The sequence below is a fragment of the Cyprinodon variegatus genome, unplaced genomic scaffold, assembly GCF_000732505.1.
Source record: "Cyprinodon variegatus isolate N-32 unplaced genomic scaffold, C_variegatus-1.0 Scaffold334, whole genome shotgun sequence".
Classification (NCBI taxonomy): domain Eukaryota; kingdom Metazoa; phylum Chordata; class Actinopteri; order Cyprinodontiformes; family Cyprinodontidae; genus Cyprinodon; species Cyprinodon variegatus.
In genome coordinates this window covers 821,937-837,735 of record NW_015150787.1, presented here as the reverse complement: position 1 = coordinate 837,735, position 15,799 = coordinate 821,937, and the positions used below count along the sequence as shown (strand labels likewise).

The window sequence follows — 15,799 nt, the reverse complement described above, 5'->3', positions numbered from 1 at the left end:
TGATACTAGAGCTTCACTCAGGGACCTGGAAGATGGAATTCCAGTTAGATAACACAGGTTGAGAGAACCTGTCCATGATGAGCAAGTATGAAGCGACAGTGGAGAGGAAAACTCACTGTTGGGAAGAAACCTCTGGCAGAACCAGGCTCAACATGGCGGTCTTATGCCAGAACGGTTAAGATGAGACAGGGAATGCAGTGAGATTCCAGGAGGAATGACACTCTGATGAAGCTTTAGCTATGATGGTGGAGGAGGGGCTGGAGGTGGGTTGAAACGGGGACATCTGAATGAACAGCGCAACCACCGCCCGTGCACAGGAGCAGACAGGAGCGGATCGGAGGCCTTTTAAGATTTTGGATGCTGATTGGCCTTCGTGGAGGTGTGGTTCAAAGCTGATTGGCTGTGTCGCAGGTGGATGCAGGCGAGCAATCAGTTTCTTCAGTTGAACTTCCGCATAGGCTCCATTTTAAAATACCTGCCATCAGCTTGTAAGTTCATCAGAGGTGGGTAGGGTTCCCAAAAACTTATCCTCAAGCGAGTGAAAAATGTATTTGGTAAACAGACTATTTACGTACTGAGTGGTTGTCGGATCATAAGATTTGATTTAATGTTTAGAAATAATGCAGCTTAAAAAAAAAAATACAAATACAAATAAATGACAGGATTGGAAAATTACAAATGAACAACATAGAAATACGCTTCCAAATCCTTTTCTTTTAAGAATAATCTTCCAAACTAACCCAACATGTACAGTAAGAACTGTTTATGTGTGGGGATGGCGTAATTTACTTCTACTGAAAATATCTACTGTTTTCTGTATTTTCACCTGATCTCAAAATAGCTCAAGTTACTCTGATTAAGCAAAAAAGCCAGAAATTGTAATCAGTTAGGAGTAATAATATTTTATAGCAATATTACTTAGTTACAGTACAGTCAAGCTTTATTTAAAAGAATAATTTTTTTTAAACTGTTAATCAAGTAAATGTAACTGAGTAAATGTAAGTAGTTCGTACTAGTTCATCAAAAATTTTATAGCCTTAATTTCGTAGGTTTTTTCCATCTTAAATGACATACAGTAACAATGATGGTGATTAGCTTCTGGGCTAAAACCGTAGGTGACTAAAAATAATTTGTATCTAATCGAAACAGCTTTAAACTACTAGTAACCAGGGGTGTCAATACTATTGATATTTATTACTCAAGTAGAGTTAGAAAGTGTAAAAATACAATTTTTAAAAGTATTAAAAGTATAAAAGTAAAAGTAATGCTGGAAAAAATGTAAAGGAAAGATGCTTTACTGCGCTAGCCAATAAAAGGAACATTTTTCTACAATTCTGGATGATAATACGACACTGTGAACAGATCATTCATCATAGGGCAAAACAAAATACAATGTAAACACTTAATCATTCCTTAGAGAAATTTAGAGGTTGCCTGAACCAACATGCAAATGTATCTGGATTGAGTTAAGTGTACTCTATCTAATACATTTTACATATTGCCAGATTTAGTAGAAAGTACAAGTCTGGCTTTCCTTCTCTTGAAGGAAACTATGTTGCAAAAAGTATTCATTTTATAACAGTCTTACATTTTGCATAAGCACTTTGGAAACAGGAAAGGAATTAAAACCATGTAAAAAAGAATAAGTAAAAAAAAGGCCTGACTGGGCTGCTGGTAAAAAAAATAAAATGAATCTCATCTCAAAGATGAGATGAAAACAAAAATAGCAACTTTATTACAGTTACTTTAGTAAGTCATCCTTGAAATGTTTCCATGCGCCTCTCAAAACAAATCATAAACCTTGGATTACCTGCAAAAGCCAGTCTCATCTTTGAAGGCATCTCTAAGTTAAATATATATATTAATTTATCAGTGACTTCAGAATGACAAGTATTCCTGGATTACAAATCACACAGAGCAATTGCTTATTCATCTTGGCAGTGTATTCTGGAGAGATGTTTTTTACAGTATGTAAACTATGGCTAAGGCTTTGATTACAATTGTAAATATGAGGTACATCTTAGTGTATGTGGGAGATCGATGGCAAGAGACTGGAGTAGATTTAGATTTGCATTTTTATTGTTTGTAAATATTCTGATAGGACAGGCCACCGAGATATAGACAGGGAAGACAGCACTGCATAGAACAAAGAAGAAAATAGAAAAAATATGTAAAAAAGGAACTAGGAAAGCCTTGCAAGGGAAAAACTAACACCTCCTGTTGTCTGACCTCGTGTTTTGAGCCAAATATTCTCATCAATATCTTAAAGGACATCTTCTCTTAAATTAAAGTGGGGAAAATATCTTATAGTGTCATATCATGTCTCAGCTTATGCTATTAAGTAACCACTAGAGATTAACTGTTGCAGAGTTGTTATGGCTGGTTCAGATTATTTTGATATCAGTCTAACCAATTCCTATGTGCTGCAAATTCTTTTGGGGCAGTTTCCTGAAGCTGATTCTATTTTTCTTCCTCCATTTACATAATAAAATATACACAATGATAAAAAAATATTTCACAAACCTCAGTTAATAGAAATAAAATAAAATGAAAAAATAGAAATGTAATGATGAATCAGATGAAACATTAACAGTGGATAGAAAAAGGGAAGGAAGGGCAGCAATCCAAGGGTGCAACTTTGCGATAAAAGTTGGTGGGGACACTCTAAGGGTGGTGGCTGATGGACCTACAACTACTCAACCCGAACACTTTCAGTAGGGTTTATATTCTCGCGAGGGGTGCTGGTGCCTATCTCCAGCTGTCAATGGGCAAGAGGCAGGGTTCACCCTGGACAGGTCTCCAGTCTACCACGGCATCACAGAGACAAACAGGACAAACAACCTTTCATGCACACACTCACACCTAAGGAGAATTTAGAGAAGCCCGTTAACCAACAGTCATGTTTTTAGACTGTCGGAGGAAGCTGAAGTACCTGGAGAGAACCCATGCTCGGGGAGAACATGCAAACTCCCTGCAGAAAGACGTCGGGCCGAGAATCGAACCCGGAACCTTGTTACTGTGCAGCCCTCACATCTATTCAACTTAGATTTATTTTATATAAAAAAAAATTGTGATTAGCATGACATAATTGATTATGTTGAAAAGCAGAGAAGAACAAAGCCAAGTCGAGTTTAGGTGTTAAATTTGACATTGGAAATTTTACTTTGACCGAGGTATTTCCAATGAAACTCTGACAGTACGTTGAGAGTCCATCACGGTCTGAAATCAAATGTAATTGTTTCCTTGATTGCCTCTTGTTTACCTGCATCCATCAGCTATGACTAACTTCCCCCACCCTACTTAAAAAAGAAAAGCATCTTTAAACATAGAAATAGTGAGTTCTGGGTGAAGAGTAGTGTTAATTTTCTATTACACATAATTTTTTATCATTTAAGGAAACAATTCAGTGTTGGTCACATCTGATCATATATATATTTTTTTTAAACTGATGCAAACTGTGAACATAATTAAAAACTATGCAACTACAGCCATCTTACATGGGTCTGACAAAACAAAAGAAAACTAAACGATCCATCTCTGGTCATGTCTTCACAATTTTGAAAAAATTTGTAAACTCAGATCCAGAGAGCAGATTTTATTTCTAAATAGTATGTGCCATCACTTTGCATTGAATGACACCAGTGGTTTCTGAAATCACTTTATCACAAGGCTGAGACAGAAGGGAATTAGAAGCAGACAAAGTAAAATAGAGCAATTTACTGAATGCAAATGGTGCGGAGGCAGGAAATGACAGGTAACAGAAAGCAACACCTTCTCAGAGCCAGGCTTAGATTTCATGGTATGATGGATGACTGAAGGTTTTGGTGAGGAGGGAGAGGGAGGCAGACATCTCCAGCTTGCCCTGCCCCCTCATCGGTCTCTGGGGAGCAGGGGTTTATAGAAATATAAAAATGCAAGAGAGAGGGACACTGACAGAGAGGAGGAGAGAGAAAACAGGAGAGCGGGGGAGAGACGGAGCAACGCTATTGGCTGACTTTTATAACACCAACCGTGGTTGAAATTTTTCTCTCGCAGTCTAAGAAATAGAGGAAAGAGACAGCCACAGGCGGCAGACTCAGGAAATGCACTCAAAATCTCTGGAAGGGGGTTTGAGAGAGAGCGGCTTCAGGTAGAGAGACAGCACAAACAGGGAGATGCGAACAGAGACTGGTATCAATAAGTCATGACTTCTGAGGGATTTGGACATGTCTTACTTCTCAACAGGAGTGTTTTCAAAATCAGCATAACTGCGTACTATGAACATGGGTTCTGGTTAAATTTCTCCCCATCTTCCCCTACTTTTTAATTGTTTTTTTTTTTTTTTTTCCCTGTCAGAAGTGAAACATTTTCTGGCACATTGGAGAAGATCTGCTTTGAAGACTCTTCTTTGACGGGAGAAATCTGAGGAATGCATCTGAGGCGTAGATATAGGGCAGACAGTACTGACATGGTGCCAACCCAAACTGATAGAAACAAGGGCAGAGTGGACTGTTCAGAGGCAAACACGACTCCTACCAGACACAGGTATTCTCTACTTGATGTTAAGGTCAGTTAAGACATCCATCCATCCTTAGATCGTGCATTTGTTGATCCTCAAAGTCTTACATTTTCGTAATTCCAAACTTATCTGTGCTGTCTCGATCTTGCTTTGGTAAATCACTCAATCAACAGTGAATCTGGGTTTTCACAGTGAGCCTATTTAGTTATTAAAGCAATATGTTCAATTTAAGTTAAGAATAATAAAAGTTCAACAGCTTATTTATGAAATAGACTGGGTACCAACTATAGATGTCTACAAAGGTGTTACATGTAAGCTGAATTAACATGCCATTAATGATGTTTTAGACTAAACTGTAAGCCATAAACCTAACTACTAAGCTAACATAAAGCCATAACCATCCTAGACAATATTCCTGTTGGTATCTTGTTTTTTTACTGCTCTTAATATCAACAAGAATCCTGTGCTTCTGCTCTCAGCGTGTCCATCAGACACTCTTACCTTCAGAGACAAATGTGTGGGTTTCGTCTCAGGAGAAACTCCTTTGGGGAGGAGGAGACAGACATTTTGCCTGTCAGAGATTGAAAAAGAGGAGCACTGGGGGCACAACAACAGACAACTGGCCGAGAACATATTTCCTCAGAGCTTCCCTTACCCCAGCGAGACGACTGACGTTTTGCTGTCAGCTTCACAAAAGGAGACAAATAGTGGAAGCAGCACAGCTGCAGCTCGAGCTCACTATTGATTGTTACTTTAAGTGATTGCTCTACCTACCAGGACTGTATAGAGTCTGCTTGCACCTGAAGTGGAAACCGACAATAAGCCCTACTCAGGTAGAAGAGGGAGGGGAAGCTACCAGTAGCTTAAAATCGATATTATTAGAGCAGGCAGGAAGTTCTACTTCCTTTTCACCGGTCATCAGGCTGGCTGGTGCAGCCATGGCGTTCACCTTCGCGGCCTTCTGCTACATGCTCACCCTGGTACTGTGCGCCGGGCTCATCTTCTTTGTCATATGGCAGGTAAGTGGCACTGTGCACACTGAATCTACTGAATACATCGGGAAAGTGAAACAGGCACATGTTAGGCCTGTGGACATCCACTCTTATATCATCCCACACATGCAGACAAACACATCCACCTACACGCAGTTGTACAACACCTCATGTGTTTTTTCTCTTTTCTTCAGCGCACACACTGCTCAGGCCATTTAGGGTTAACACAATAAAGTTTAGTCCTTAAATGTAATTACCAGTGCTGCCATGACCAGACATCCCTACCTATGATCACAACAACCCATTACTACCCTGAAAAAACACAACCTGCATTACTCTATATTCTGTTTTTCTGCAAAATGGCCACTATAGCAGCTATTCAAATAGCTTTTTTGTGTATTTGTGCAGGTTTTGATGTTATACTTGCACATGATTCACTTACTAAAATCCCTTGTGATACTCTGTACCACTTCCAGGCCAACTAATGTAAGTTAGGGCTGGGCAATTAATGGCAATTAATCCCAATTTAGAAAAATGCGACTTTCAAAATGCAGAGGAACTGAATTTTAGTCACAATACATTTAACAAGACACTAAATTCCTCCCTTAGGTGGCAGTAAAGTGGGTATGATGTTGCATAAAATGGAAAAGAGAGTTGCAGCTGGCACCTAGATCTATACATTACTGGATTCTGGACAAGGCGGCCTCCAAGGTCATGGAAAAACTGAAACCCTGGAGTAAAACGTCGACATGGCTGTGCTTAGTGAAAAGTATTATCGCAATAAAATCACAATATTGGTTAAAAATATCACAATTTGTATTTTTGGCTAAACCAATCAGCCCTAATGTAAGTTTGCAGGGTTATTTTTTAAGTAAGTAAGTAAGTAAGTAAGTAAGCATTATTTATATTTCACCTTTCACAGACCAAAGCCACAAAGTGCTTCAAAACACAGTTTAAAAACACCAGAGAATACACAATATAAAAGGCCAAGACAATAGAAAATCATTGCACCCCAAAAGGTAGTTAATTAAAAGCCTGTACAAATAAATGGGTCTTAGGCGAGCTGTTGAAGGTGACAACAGACACAATAAAGCGCAATGCTTGCAAAAGATCCTTCCAAAGCCTGGGAGCAACAACCTGAAAGGAATGGTCACCTCTAGTCTGATAACGAGAGTGTGGATCCTTCAACAGATTCTGATCCACAGGCCTCAGAGCCCCAGCATGGGGCATAATACTGGATCAGATCACTGATGTAAGAAGGAGCCTGATCATGTAAGGCTCTGAAAGACATAAGGAGAATTTTGAACATGATCCTATAAGACACAGGCAGCCAACAAGCACTCTTGTAGAAATGGGAATAGGTGAGTCCTTAAGCACCAATGTAAGTAAAAACAACATCAAATAAAAAATATTGTATACATCCATCTTAGGTTTTTTCATGCACTGTTGTTATATTTTTCCATAATAAGCAATACAGTGACCATGCTCTTCTGCAAAATACTTTAACAGTAGTAGACGTCTAAGTCTGACTTTTACACCTTTAACCTTCATTTCGACCGTATAAAAATCAGAAAACGTTATGATTTTTGATATGACAATAAGTGTTGAAGTTTACTGTATAAGACAATGATTGGTAGGGTAGAAGAAATTATATTTATGTCAAATTTATTTATACATTTTTTCATGCATGACTCGGTTTCTTTGCAGCACAGATGTTATATGCTGGATTTTAACTATTTGAAACAGAGGGTAACTTCACCCACGAGGTGCATGGAGTTTTTTTTGCATTTATTCAACCATTACAGAGACCTAACAATAAAGAGTTCCCTAAAACACGGTGCTCTGCGTTTTTGCTAAAGCACACTGATTATAAATCTTAGCCTCCTGATTGTTGGGCCTCTGTTTCCTTTGTTTTGGTGGAATTTGTACAGACATCTCAGGAGATCACTTTGTTTGGCCATTACACAAGTACACACCCTGCAAATACCTCAGCTTTGATCTCTCACCTATATTTACATTTGCTGCACGGAGGCAGGAACGATGCAAACTACAAAACGCCTAATTATGACTATAGGACTTAAAATGACTAACGTACCAGTTGACTAAGTGGGTGAGACTACATGTGAGTCACTCGATGTGTCTACATGTGAAAGAGATGGCGGGAGGCGTGCGTCTGGCTCGGTGTTGATTTAAAAACGCTGTTCAAACCTGGAATATACCCCCCCCAGTCTGCTTCCACCCACGGGTGCAGCACCCCAACTATCTATGGCTCGCAACCAATCAGTTTTTTTTCTCTCTATAAGAGTAACCATGGTGCCCAGCGAGGGACTCACCATGTCTCCATGGAAACTGCATCTGTTTATAAGAGAGCTAAGTGTGAAAGATGAGGGGGTGCCATATGGACTTAGTTGGGGAAATTACCAGGACATTTTCTATTAAACATACTAGTGGTTTCTCTTCATGCAATCACTTACTAGACGTTAACGTCACAGCTGATAGTTTTTCTCTCCTCCAGTATTTTAACAAGTCTTAAAAATGTGTTGCTTCCCTTTAAGGATTAACTTTAAAGAATTACTAATCAGATAGATAAGAGATAAATTCTCTTTCATCCCGAGAGCTCACAGCTTACACCAAAGACGACTGAAATAATTTGATTTTGTTGTGCAACAAATAAGCAAAATACTTTCATGTAAAACAATCACTGCATTTATATTTTGGATACATGAAATTTATTCCATTTTAAGATTAAAACAAATAAAATCATACATTTGATATTAATACTTGTATGTACGTTTATTTATCAAAGGTTGAATTTAAAATTACATTTTCCAATCATTTATTTGTCTATGCAGTCTGTCGTGGCTGTTTCTATGTATAAAGGCTTCTGAAACATACAAGGCAGCAAGATCAATCCTTTCACTAATTGCATATGCACATTCACTCCTAAATCACCATGTGTGTTCCTACAATGTGAACAATGTAGCCGCAGCTGTGTGGGATGCTGAGAGGCGCTGCCATCGATGGTATCGGCCTGCTGCCTGAGACGAGGCAATTCTTACAAGTGAGGAAGGATCGAAACAGAAAAGTCGAAGGAACATTTTCTCACACCATTGTGCTGTTTTTTTTTTCTTTTCAGATTATTGCCTTTGATGAACTCCGCACAGACTTCAAAAACCCCATTGATCAGAGCAATCCCACCAGAGCGGTAAGAACCCTGTTGTTTTTCCCTTCTTGCAAAAAAAAAAAAGAAAACTAAACATAAAACCTTCATGTGCACAAAGAGCAATCTCCACTTTCAACTTTTAAAATAAGCCTTTAATTTTCTTTCTCTTGAGAAATGATGACTTCACATTTTTATAATAATAACAAACACAGTGAACAATAGACTCGGTCAGTCACCATTTAATGGAGAAGATTTGTCTCAGGATCCCACCAAATATTTAATTGAGCTCAGTTAGGGCAATGCATTCATTTTGTTAACAATAAATATTTGTACTATTATGATTTTACTGGTAATCCTGGCTTCCAAGCGATTGCCTCAGTGGTGAGCAGACAGTGTTTTCTTTGAGAAGTCATTTGTATGCAGATTAAAGCAATCAACGTTCTTCAAAGACGTTGGCTCCTTGGCCTAATCAGTTAAAGAGATCCATTCAAATGAAGCCCCTGTTTATACACTGATAAACTGTGCTGCTGTCAGAATAAAACTTCTCCCCCCAGTGTAAAATTTATTCTAATAAGGAAGTGAATAATTATTCAAAAATGCACTTTTTTCTGGTCTTTAATGATGGTTCCCAGCTACAATGTCTAGCAAAAGTTTTCTTACCTATTAGAATTTTATAAAAAAAAAAAAAAAAGCATCACATTATTGTGTAAAAAAGTGAAAACATTGTTTTTATTCATTATTTTCGTCGTGGTTTTTAATAAAACGTAAATGAATATCAGAATGTATCGACCTGCCTCTAAAATCTCTAATATTAGAAAACTCATAGAAACATTGCCTTTATTCCACTTTTGTTTAAAGTTTATGAAACTCTTTGGTGAATAAGAAATTAGTCTGCTTTTTTAAAACCTGTTGTTGTTAAGTATTGTTATATATGAAATATATAATTTGATCAAGCCTTTTCTAATATTCCAATCAATAAAATAAGTAATAAAAATATGATTAATGCAGATATTATATCAAGTCCATGTCAGTATCCATCGATAATCAAAGCTGAAAATGTAAATTTATTTGCTTTATCAGGAGGACACCCCTCGTTTTCAAATCTCTCAAATGTTTAAAAATTTAAATCTAAGTTTAAATCTATTTTCATTTAGTCCCCATTACTATGATGTCCCTAAAATTCAACAAAACCAATCAATAAACCCATAGGAAAAAGCATTGTAATCAGGGGATGCCAGAATTTTCCTCTAGTCAACACAGAAACACTCTCCCCCTGGTGTACTAACAATCTTCATGTATAAAAACATGTGCAAACAATGAGTGGACTTGCAAAGCTGATCCTCTAATCAGGTGCAGACATTATTTTATATAAGACAAAAAAGCAGGTGTCCATTTTACATTTCATGAATATGCAGAACATGATGATCATCAGAAAGTGCAAAATACTAGGAGGAAGATATCTAAATACAATTATTTCACTTTGCATTAATCAAACCTGAAAATGATTGGTGTTATGTGCAGGCTAAATAATCTGTGGTTGTTGTCAAGTATAAGTGCAATGAAAAATGCAATAGATAGAATATTCCATGTGCATATCAACACTCTTTGCAAGACACTGCATTGTCTATTATATGGAAGGATCCTTCAAGCATACTGTCGCAATTAGTGGCACTCGGTCCTTTTAACAAATACAAAGCAAGCTGCTGCATTGGCAACTTACGCACAAAAAGTTTTATTCAAATGGCAAATCTTTGCATTTGTATAGAATATAAGAATAAACATTTTAAACTTCTCAAATAAAAATATTCAACATACCAGAGACCAACATAACATTTTTCATTGCATGCAACAATGCATGCAATGCATAGTATTTACCTATTAAAAAGGTAAATACTATTATTAAAAGCTGGCAGCTGAAGATTTAAAAAAGAACACAGGTATCAACTAAATTTTCTCTCATTAATTAAATCTCCAATATTGCAAAGTCTCGTTCTAGTCATAATTAATGTAGATTATTTGTTTTTGTAAGTCTTAAAACTGAGAAAATAAGGTGCTGACAGGCAAAGCTAGAGCCATTGAAACACACAAAATACCTTAAAAAAAACTATTCTTGTAAAGAAAATAAATAAATGTACAGAAATGTGGTTATTTTTCCTTTATTGTTCTAAAATAAAGTTTCTGAAAGGATATCATAGACTAACCACAAGTCCTGTATACGCAGCTGAATCCTTTTTAACACTGCTATGTTTACACAATTCAAGTTGCAAATTGCCTTAAAGTTAAATAGAGCTTAAAGCATAATCAACATGTACATTTAAAATCAAATAGAAGGGAAAAAAGATGGGGAACTTATTGCATTTTAAAATCTGATCCATCATCTGCAGTATTTCCCAGCCCCCGCTCCTCATCCATGTCTCTAACAGGGTTATTAAATTACTGATCTCCAGCTGTAACTGGACAGATTATCTTTGCTCTCTTGATTTTTCCCTCCATTTTGTTGCAGCTGTCATGACTGGTTGTTATCAATAGCTATAGAAGAAACAAGCCAGTTTTCAAAAAGTAAGAACTGGAGATATTTATATTCAAATGTTGTGAGTAAAAGTAAAAATTCTTCAGAAAAAAAAATACTTTCACACAGATAGTGAGAAAAGCCATTTAATTACAGTCACACATCAGAACATACCTGAAACAAATCAAATTGATACCTAAACATTCAGAAAGGCGGGAAAATATCTAAAACTGAAGAACATCTCTGCAACGTCCATGAACTTGGCTTAATTATGTTATACTGATATTTCTATTTATTTATTTTAATTTATTCATTTTTTTATACTTTTTGTGAAGCATCTGGTTGCCTTGTACATGAAGTGTGCTATATTAATTAATCTGTTTTGCTTATGGTTAACATAAATTCAATAACAGGCATGTTCATATTGGTAAAGTGACACTGAATCTATGTGGCTCAAATGTTTTGCAGCTCGATACAGCAACTTTTAACATAAATGCTACATTCTTGCTTTAGCTGTTTTATGTTACTATTCAAATACTGTGTAATATTTGATGGGAAAGGATTATTTTATAGTTACTTATAGTTCTGTGATATGTTATACGTGTTTCACCAACTTGTACTTTACTAACCATGATACTTGTAGTCCTCTTCTTGTATATCTTATCTCTACCTGTTATATATAAGCTTTTGCAGCAGTGTTATACATTTCCCTCCTTCTGTAGTCTGGGCAGAGATCATGTGAGGTTAGGCAGTAGGTGCTGCATTCATGTACTCTCCGATTTCTAAGTGTCAATTCGGCAATTAATTGCATTTGCAATATAATCGCAATTTAAAACAATGCAATTTTCAATTCGCAGAGACAATCAATTTGACAAGAGTAAGACACTTAATTCCTCCCTTAGGCGGTGGTAATATGATTAAAGAGTGTATCCTGTTGCACAGAAGGGGAAAAAAAGAGTTGCATCTAGAACCTAGATCGATACATTATAGTAGAAGTAAGAACGTTTTCATGCAAATGTTACAGCAAAGTCCTGCATTACTGGATTCTGGACAAGCAGGCTTTCAAGGTCATGTAAAAATTTAAACCCTGGAGTAAAACATTGGCATGGCTGTGCTTAGTGAAAAGTATTAATGGCAATAAAATCACAATCGCAATATTGGTTGAAAATAATCGCAATTTTTATTTTTGGCAAAATCATTCAGCCCTACAATAGTCTCACCTGTATGTTTGCATGAAAACTAAGTAAGATGTCTGCAAACCGTAACAATGAGGTACGTAAATCTTTTGATTGCTTTGGAGACGAATACTAGATATTTACAGCTGGATCATCCTTAAAATTAGAATCTCAATTTTATTGAAAACTAAAGGATCACAACCCTGGATGTTCCAGGGTAGTCCAGAAGCAACCATTTTGGGGATTTCAAAAGATCTTATACTTGGACAGGGGTTCAAATTCCAGTAGAAAAACAGTCCTAAAGATCCAGTAACAGATATCTTAGATTAGTAACATTAGAATAGCCTTGACAAATCATAAGCCAAATTTAAAATCTGTGTCTGTCATAAGTGGGACAGATGGACCCGGTATTCAAGGTGAGACAGCCAGTAGGAAAGTTCAAAACGTGTATTAAAACAGACATAACAGAACAAAACAGAAGGACTCTGCTGTGGATCTGCAGCTTGCGACTGATAGGGGGCAGGGCACCGCCCAAACTCAGACACTCTGGTTGTGGCAGAAACACAGGTAAATGACCACAGTCATCTGACAGAAGATGATTATCTCAGTGAGCCACTTACCTGCTTTAACAGTTCAGTCCATCTCCCTAGAAGGGGGTACGATCCAGCCGATGGGCTGACAACTGACGCAACGTGTGTCTCCGGTGCTGCAGCCCGGAGGACTTGCAGGAAGTCGATCAGAGTCAGGGGAAGACAGATCAGACAGGAACAGACAGATCAGACATTAGCCAGGCTTCCAGGCACGGAGGTATTTCACGGAGTCCAGAAGCGTGACCAGGCGGAGACGCACAGAAGCAGACGGTCTCAGGTGCAGACGGGCAGGCTCAGTGGTTGAGGGTAACAGAGACAGGACGTTGGACCAGAACTTGATGCCAGAAACTTTAAACTGGTCTCCTCCTTGGAGCCAGGCTTACAGATATAAAAACTGAGCCTCCCCTTGTTCCGAGGCAAAACCCTGTGGAGTTAACTGAAAATACAGACTAACAGGACACAAATAATTATCTGGCCTGGATCGCTCGGGCTGAACCGAATACAAGACAAAGGAAACTGGTGAAACGAATAAATGATAATTACGACAGGGAGGGAAAGCGACAGGTGAATGAAATACACAATTAAAGTGGAAGAATCAGGCCAGATCATGACAGGATCAAGATGTGAAAAGCGTAAGCTATTTTGTGAACAAAGATAGGCAAAAATTTAATGTCTCTACTAGTGCAAAGGAGGTAGAGTAAAATCTTTAACTCAAAGACAAATTTTATTTATCTGTTATAAATGTGTCACACTATTAATCAGTTTGCACTACCTTTCATTAGTCTATCAATAAAACCTCAATGAAATCCATTTAACTTAAAGTTTTAGGGGTGTGAATATGTTTCTGAGGCACTTTTACCAGTAACTATTGTCATTACCTAATAGCTTCATGAGCCAGAATAAAGTGCCATCACTCATTTAACAAGTAGAGCAGCTGTGAAAGTCTTTTTCACAATGCTAATGTTCTAGCAGTCATCTGAACCTTCATCCGAAAGTGAGGGAGTGATGAGGAGTGGGAGAGGAAACTGTGAAAACAGGCCGTGGGTGTGTGGAGGCATGCCAGCCACAGGAAGTGGACACAAAGCAGCACCACCTGTAAAATCTATAACAGTCCCTGACAGAGTGGAAGCCAGTTTTCTACGCTGAAAGCTTGATTTTGAAAGGGGTTGCGTCAAACCAGCATGACTAAATGGCATCACCCCACACTGTAAGATGACAATATGAACATGTCAGTTGTCGACAGCTTAATGTGCCAGGATGTAGTGCCGCCAGTTTCTCCCAAGATAAATAACCTGGACAAACAGGGGGGGAGTTACATGGACACAGCTTGGAAAAATACACAGCACTGATTTCAGATGTGTACTAAGAGAAACCCGTGTTCACAAAGCAAGGGTTGTGTACAAAAAAGAAAAAAAAGCAGTAAACATTTGAAAGCAGGTGATAAATGACATTGAGTGTTGAAAGGTGTGTTTTCTGTGTGGATTTGTGATTCTAGCTAATATTCACTGGTGGATTCTCAAAGGTAGAGTTGAAGGCTGATTGGACCTGTATAACTTAGTTTAGAAATTGTCACATCTCAGAACAGAGAACCTAGTATTCAGACAGACAGTCAGATTTCTCAAAAAGCATGCATTTGAAAACAATAAATCTGCAGTGAAGAGCGAGGGCATCTAAGGCAGGAACCCCTGCAGGAAGAAAACACAGGTTAGTGACCATGTCAATCTGCTGGAGGATGATGACGAATGTGTGAGTCACTAATTCGGTCTTAAAGTTTAGTCTGTGCCCTGAGGACGAGGTTGGTTCCAACCGGTCGGCTGCCGACAAGATGCGGCGGATGCTGCACCTGAAGACTGAAGAACAGGCGGGAGATAAGATCCAAGCAGACAAAGGAAGGCAGGATAATCCAGAGGATGAAGCCAAAGCCGGTGTCAAGTAGGTTCACAGGAGTCTGGGCAAGAGGTAGCAATGGGAAATCCAAGACAGTGTCAGGAAGAAGTCCCGGTTCCGTAAACAGGCATAGCAGGCAGGCTAAGAAGTCCACAGGCAGAACAGATCAGGATTAGGCAATCATAAAACACTACTACTCGCTAGAAGACTCTCATCAAGGGATCTAATAATCTGTTACTGATGACTGAAACCAGGCAGGTTAAATGTAGACTAGAGTAGGTGAAAGAGATGAGCTATAATGAGAAATTGGGCGGAGCTATACAGGTGAATGAAATGAGTAATCCAGTCAGTCATCAGTACCAAGATCATGACAGACATTCTTTCACGATTTAATTAATCATCAATCCTCAACTACCACCCAAGTTTAAAAATCAAACTTGTAGAACAAAGCACCATTTTATATATGAATCTATATGTACACTTAGTTTTAGCCTTTAAAATAAGAGACTCCAAAGTACATGTTGACATAACAGGTTGTCAATCTGTAAAAGAATTCAGAGCTCAGATTTGGGAATGACAGCCCCCAACTAAAACATGCTTTGTTTCTTAAAGATACTGCTGAAATGCTCATCTTGATTATGTTACTGCATTGAATCACCAGCTTGACAAGAAAGACAGTGGGGAATGGTGTTCTGGCCTGGGGTTAGAACATAGTATATGCATTGCGAAAAATCTGAAAGTGGTGCAGCTGAAATGAATCCCAACGAATGCCTCTCACTCTGGTCCATGAGTAAGACTTTAGCTCCATGTTTCTAAAATACCCATACTGTTATACTGTACTCCATAATGATTTGGTTCAAATTTCATTTGAATATACACAAATATGATAAAATAACAATGATTCTAACCAAAAAAAAAGAAATGGTTAGAGATACATAGGGCTGTGTCTCAGATAGGTTGGTTTGCAGTACGGGGGTCCCACATG

General features: G+C 38.0%; 1 protein-coding gene across 1 annotated transcript in view; it reads left to right on the top strand.

Moving 5' to 3' along the window:
* The first annotated feature begins 3,970 nt into the window (after positions 1-3,970).
* LOC107091387 (protein cornichon homolog 2) overlaps positions 3,971-15,799 on the top strand; it is a 26,929-nt gene continuing 15,100 nt past the window's right edge. The window contains exons 1-2 of the mRNA XM_015385259.1: positions 3,971-5,517; positions 8,627-8,695. Of these exons, the coding sequence (XP_015240745.1) occupies positions 5,437-5,517; positions 8,627-8,695 (150 nt within the window). The 5' untranslated portion in view covers positions 3,971-5,436. The remainder of the gene's footprint in view (positions 5,518-8,626; positions 8,696-15,799) is intronic.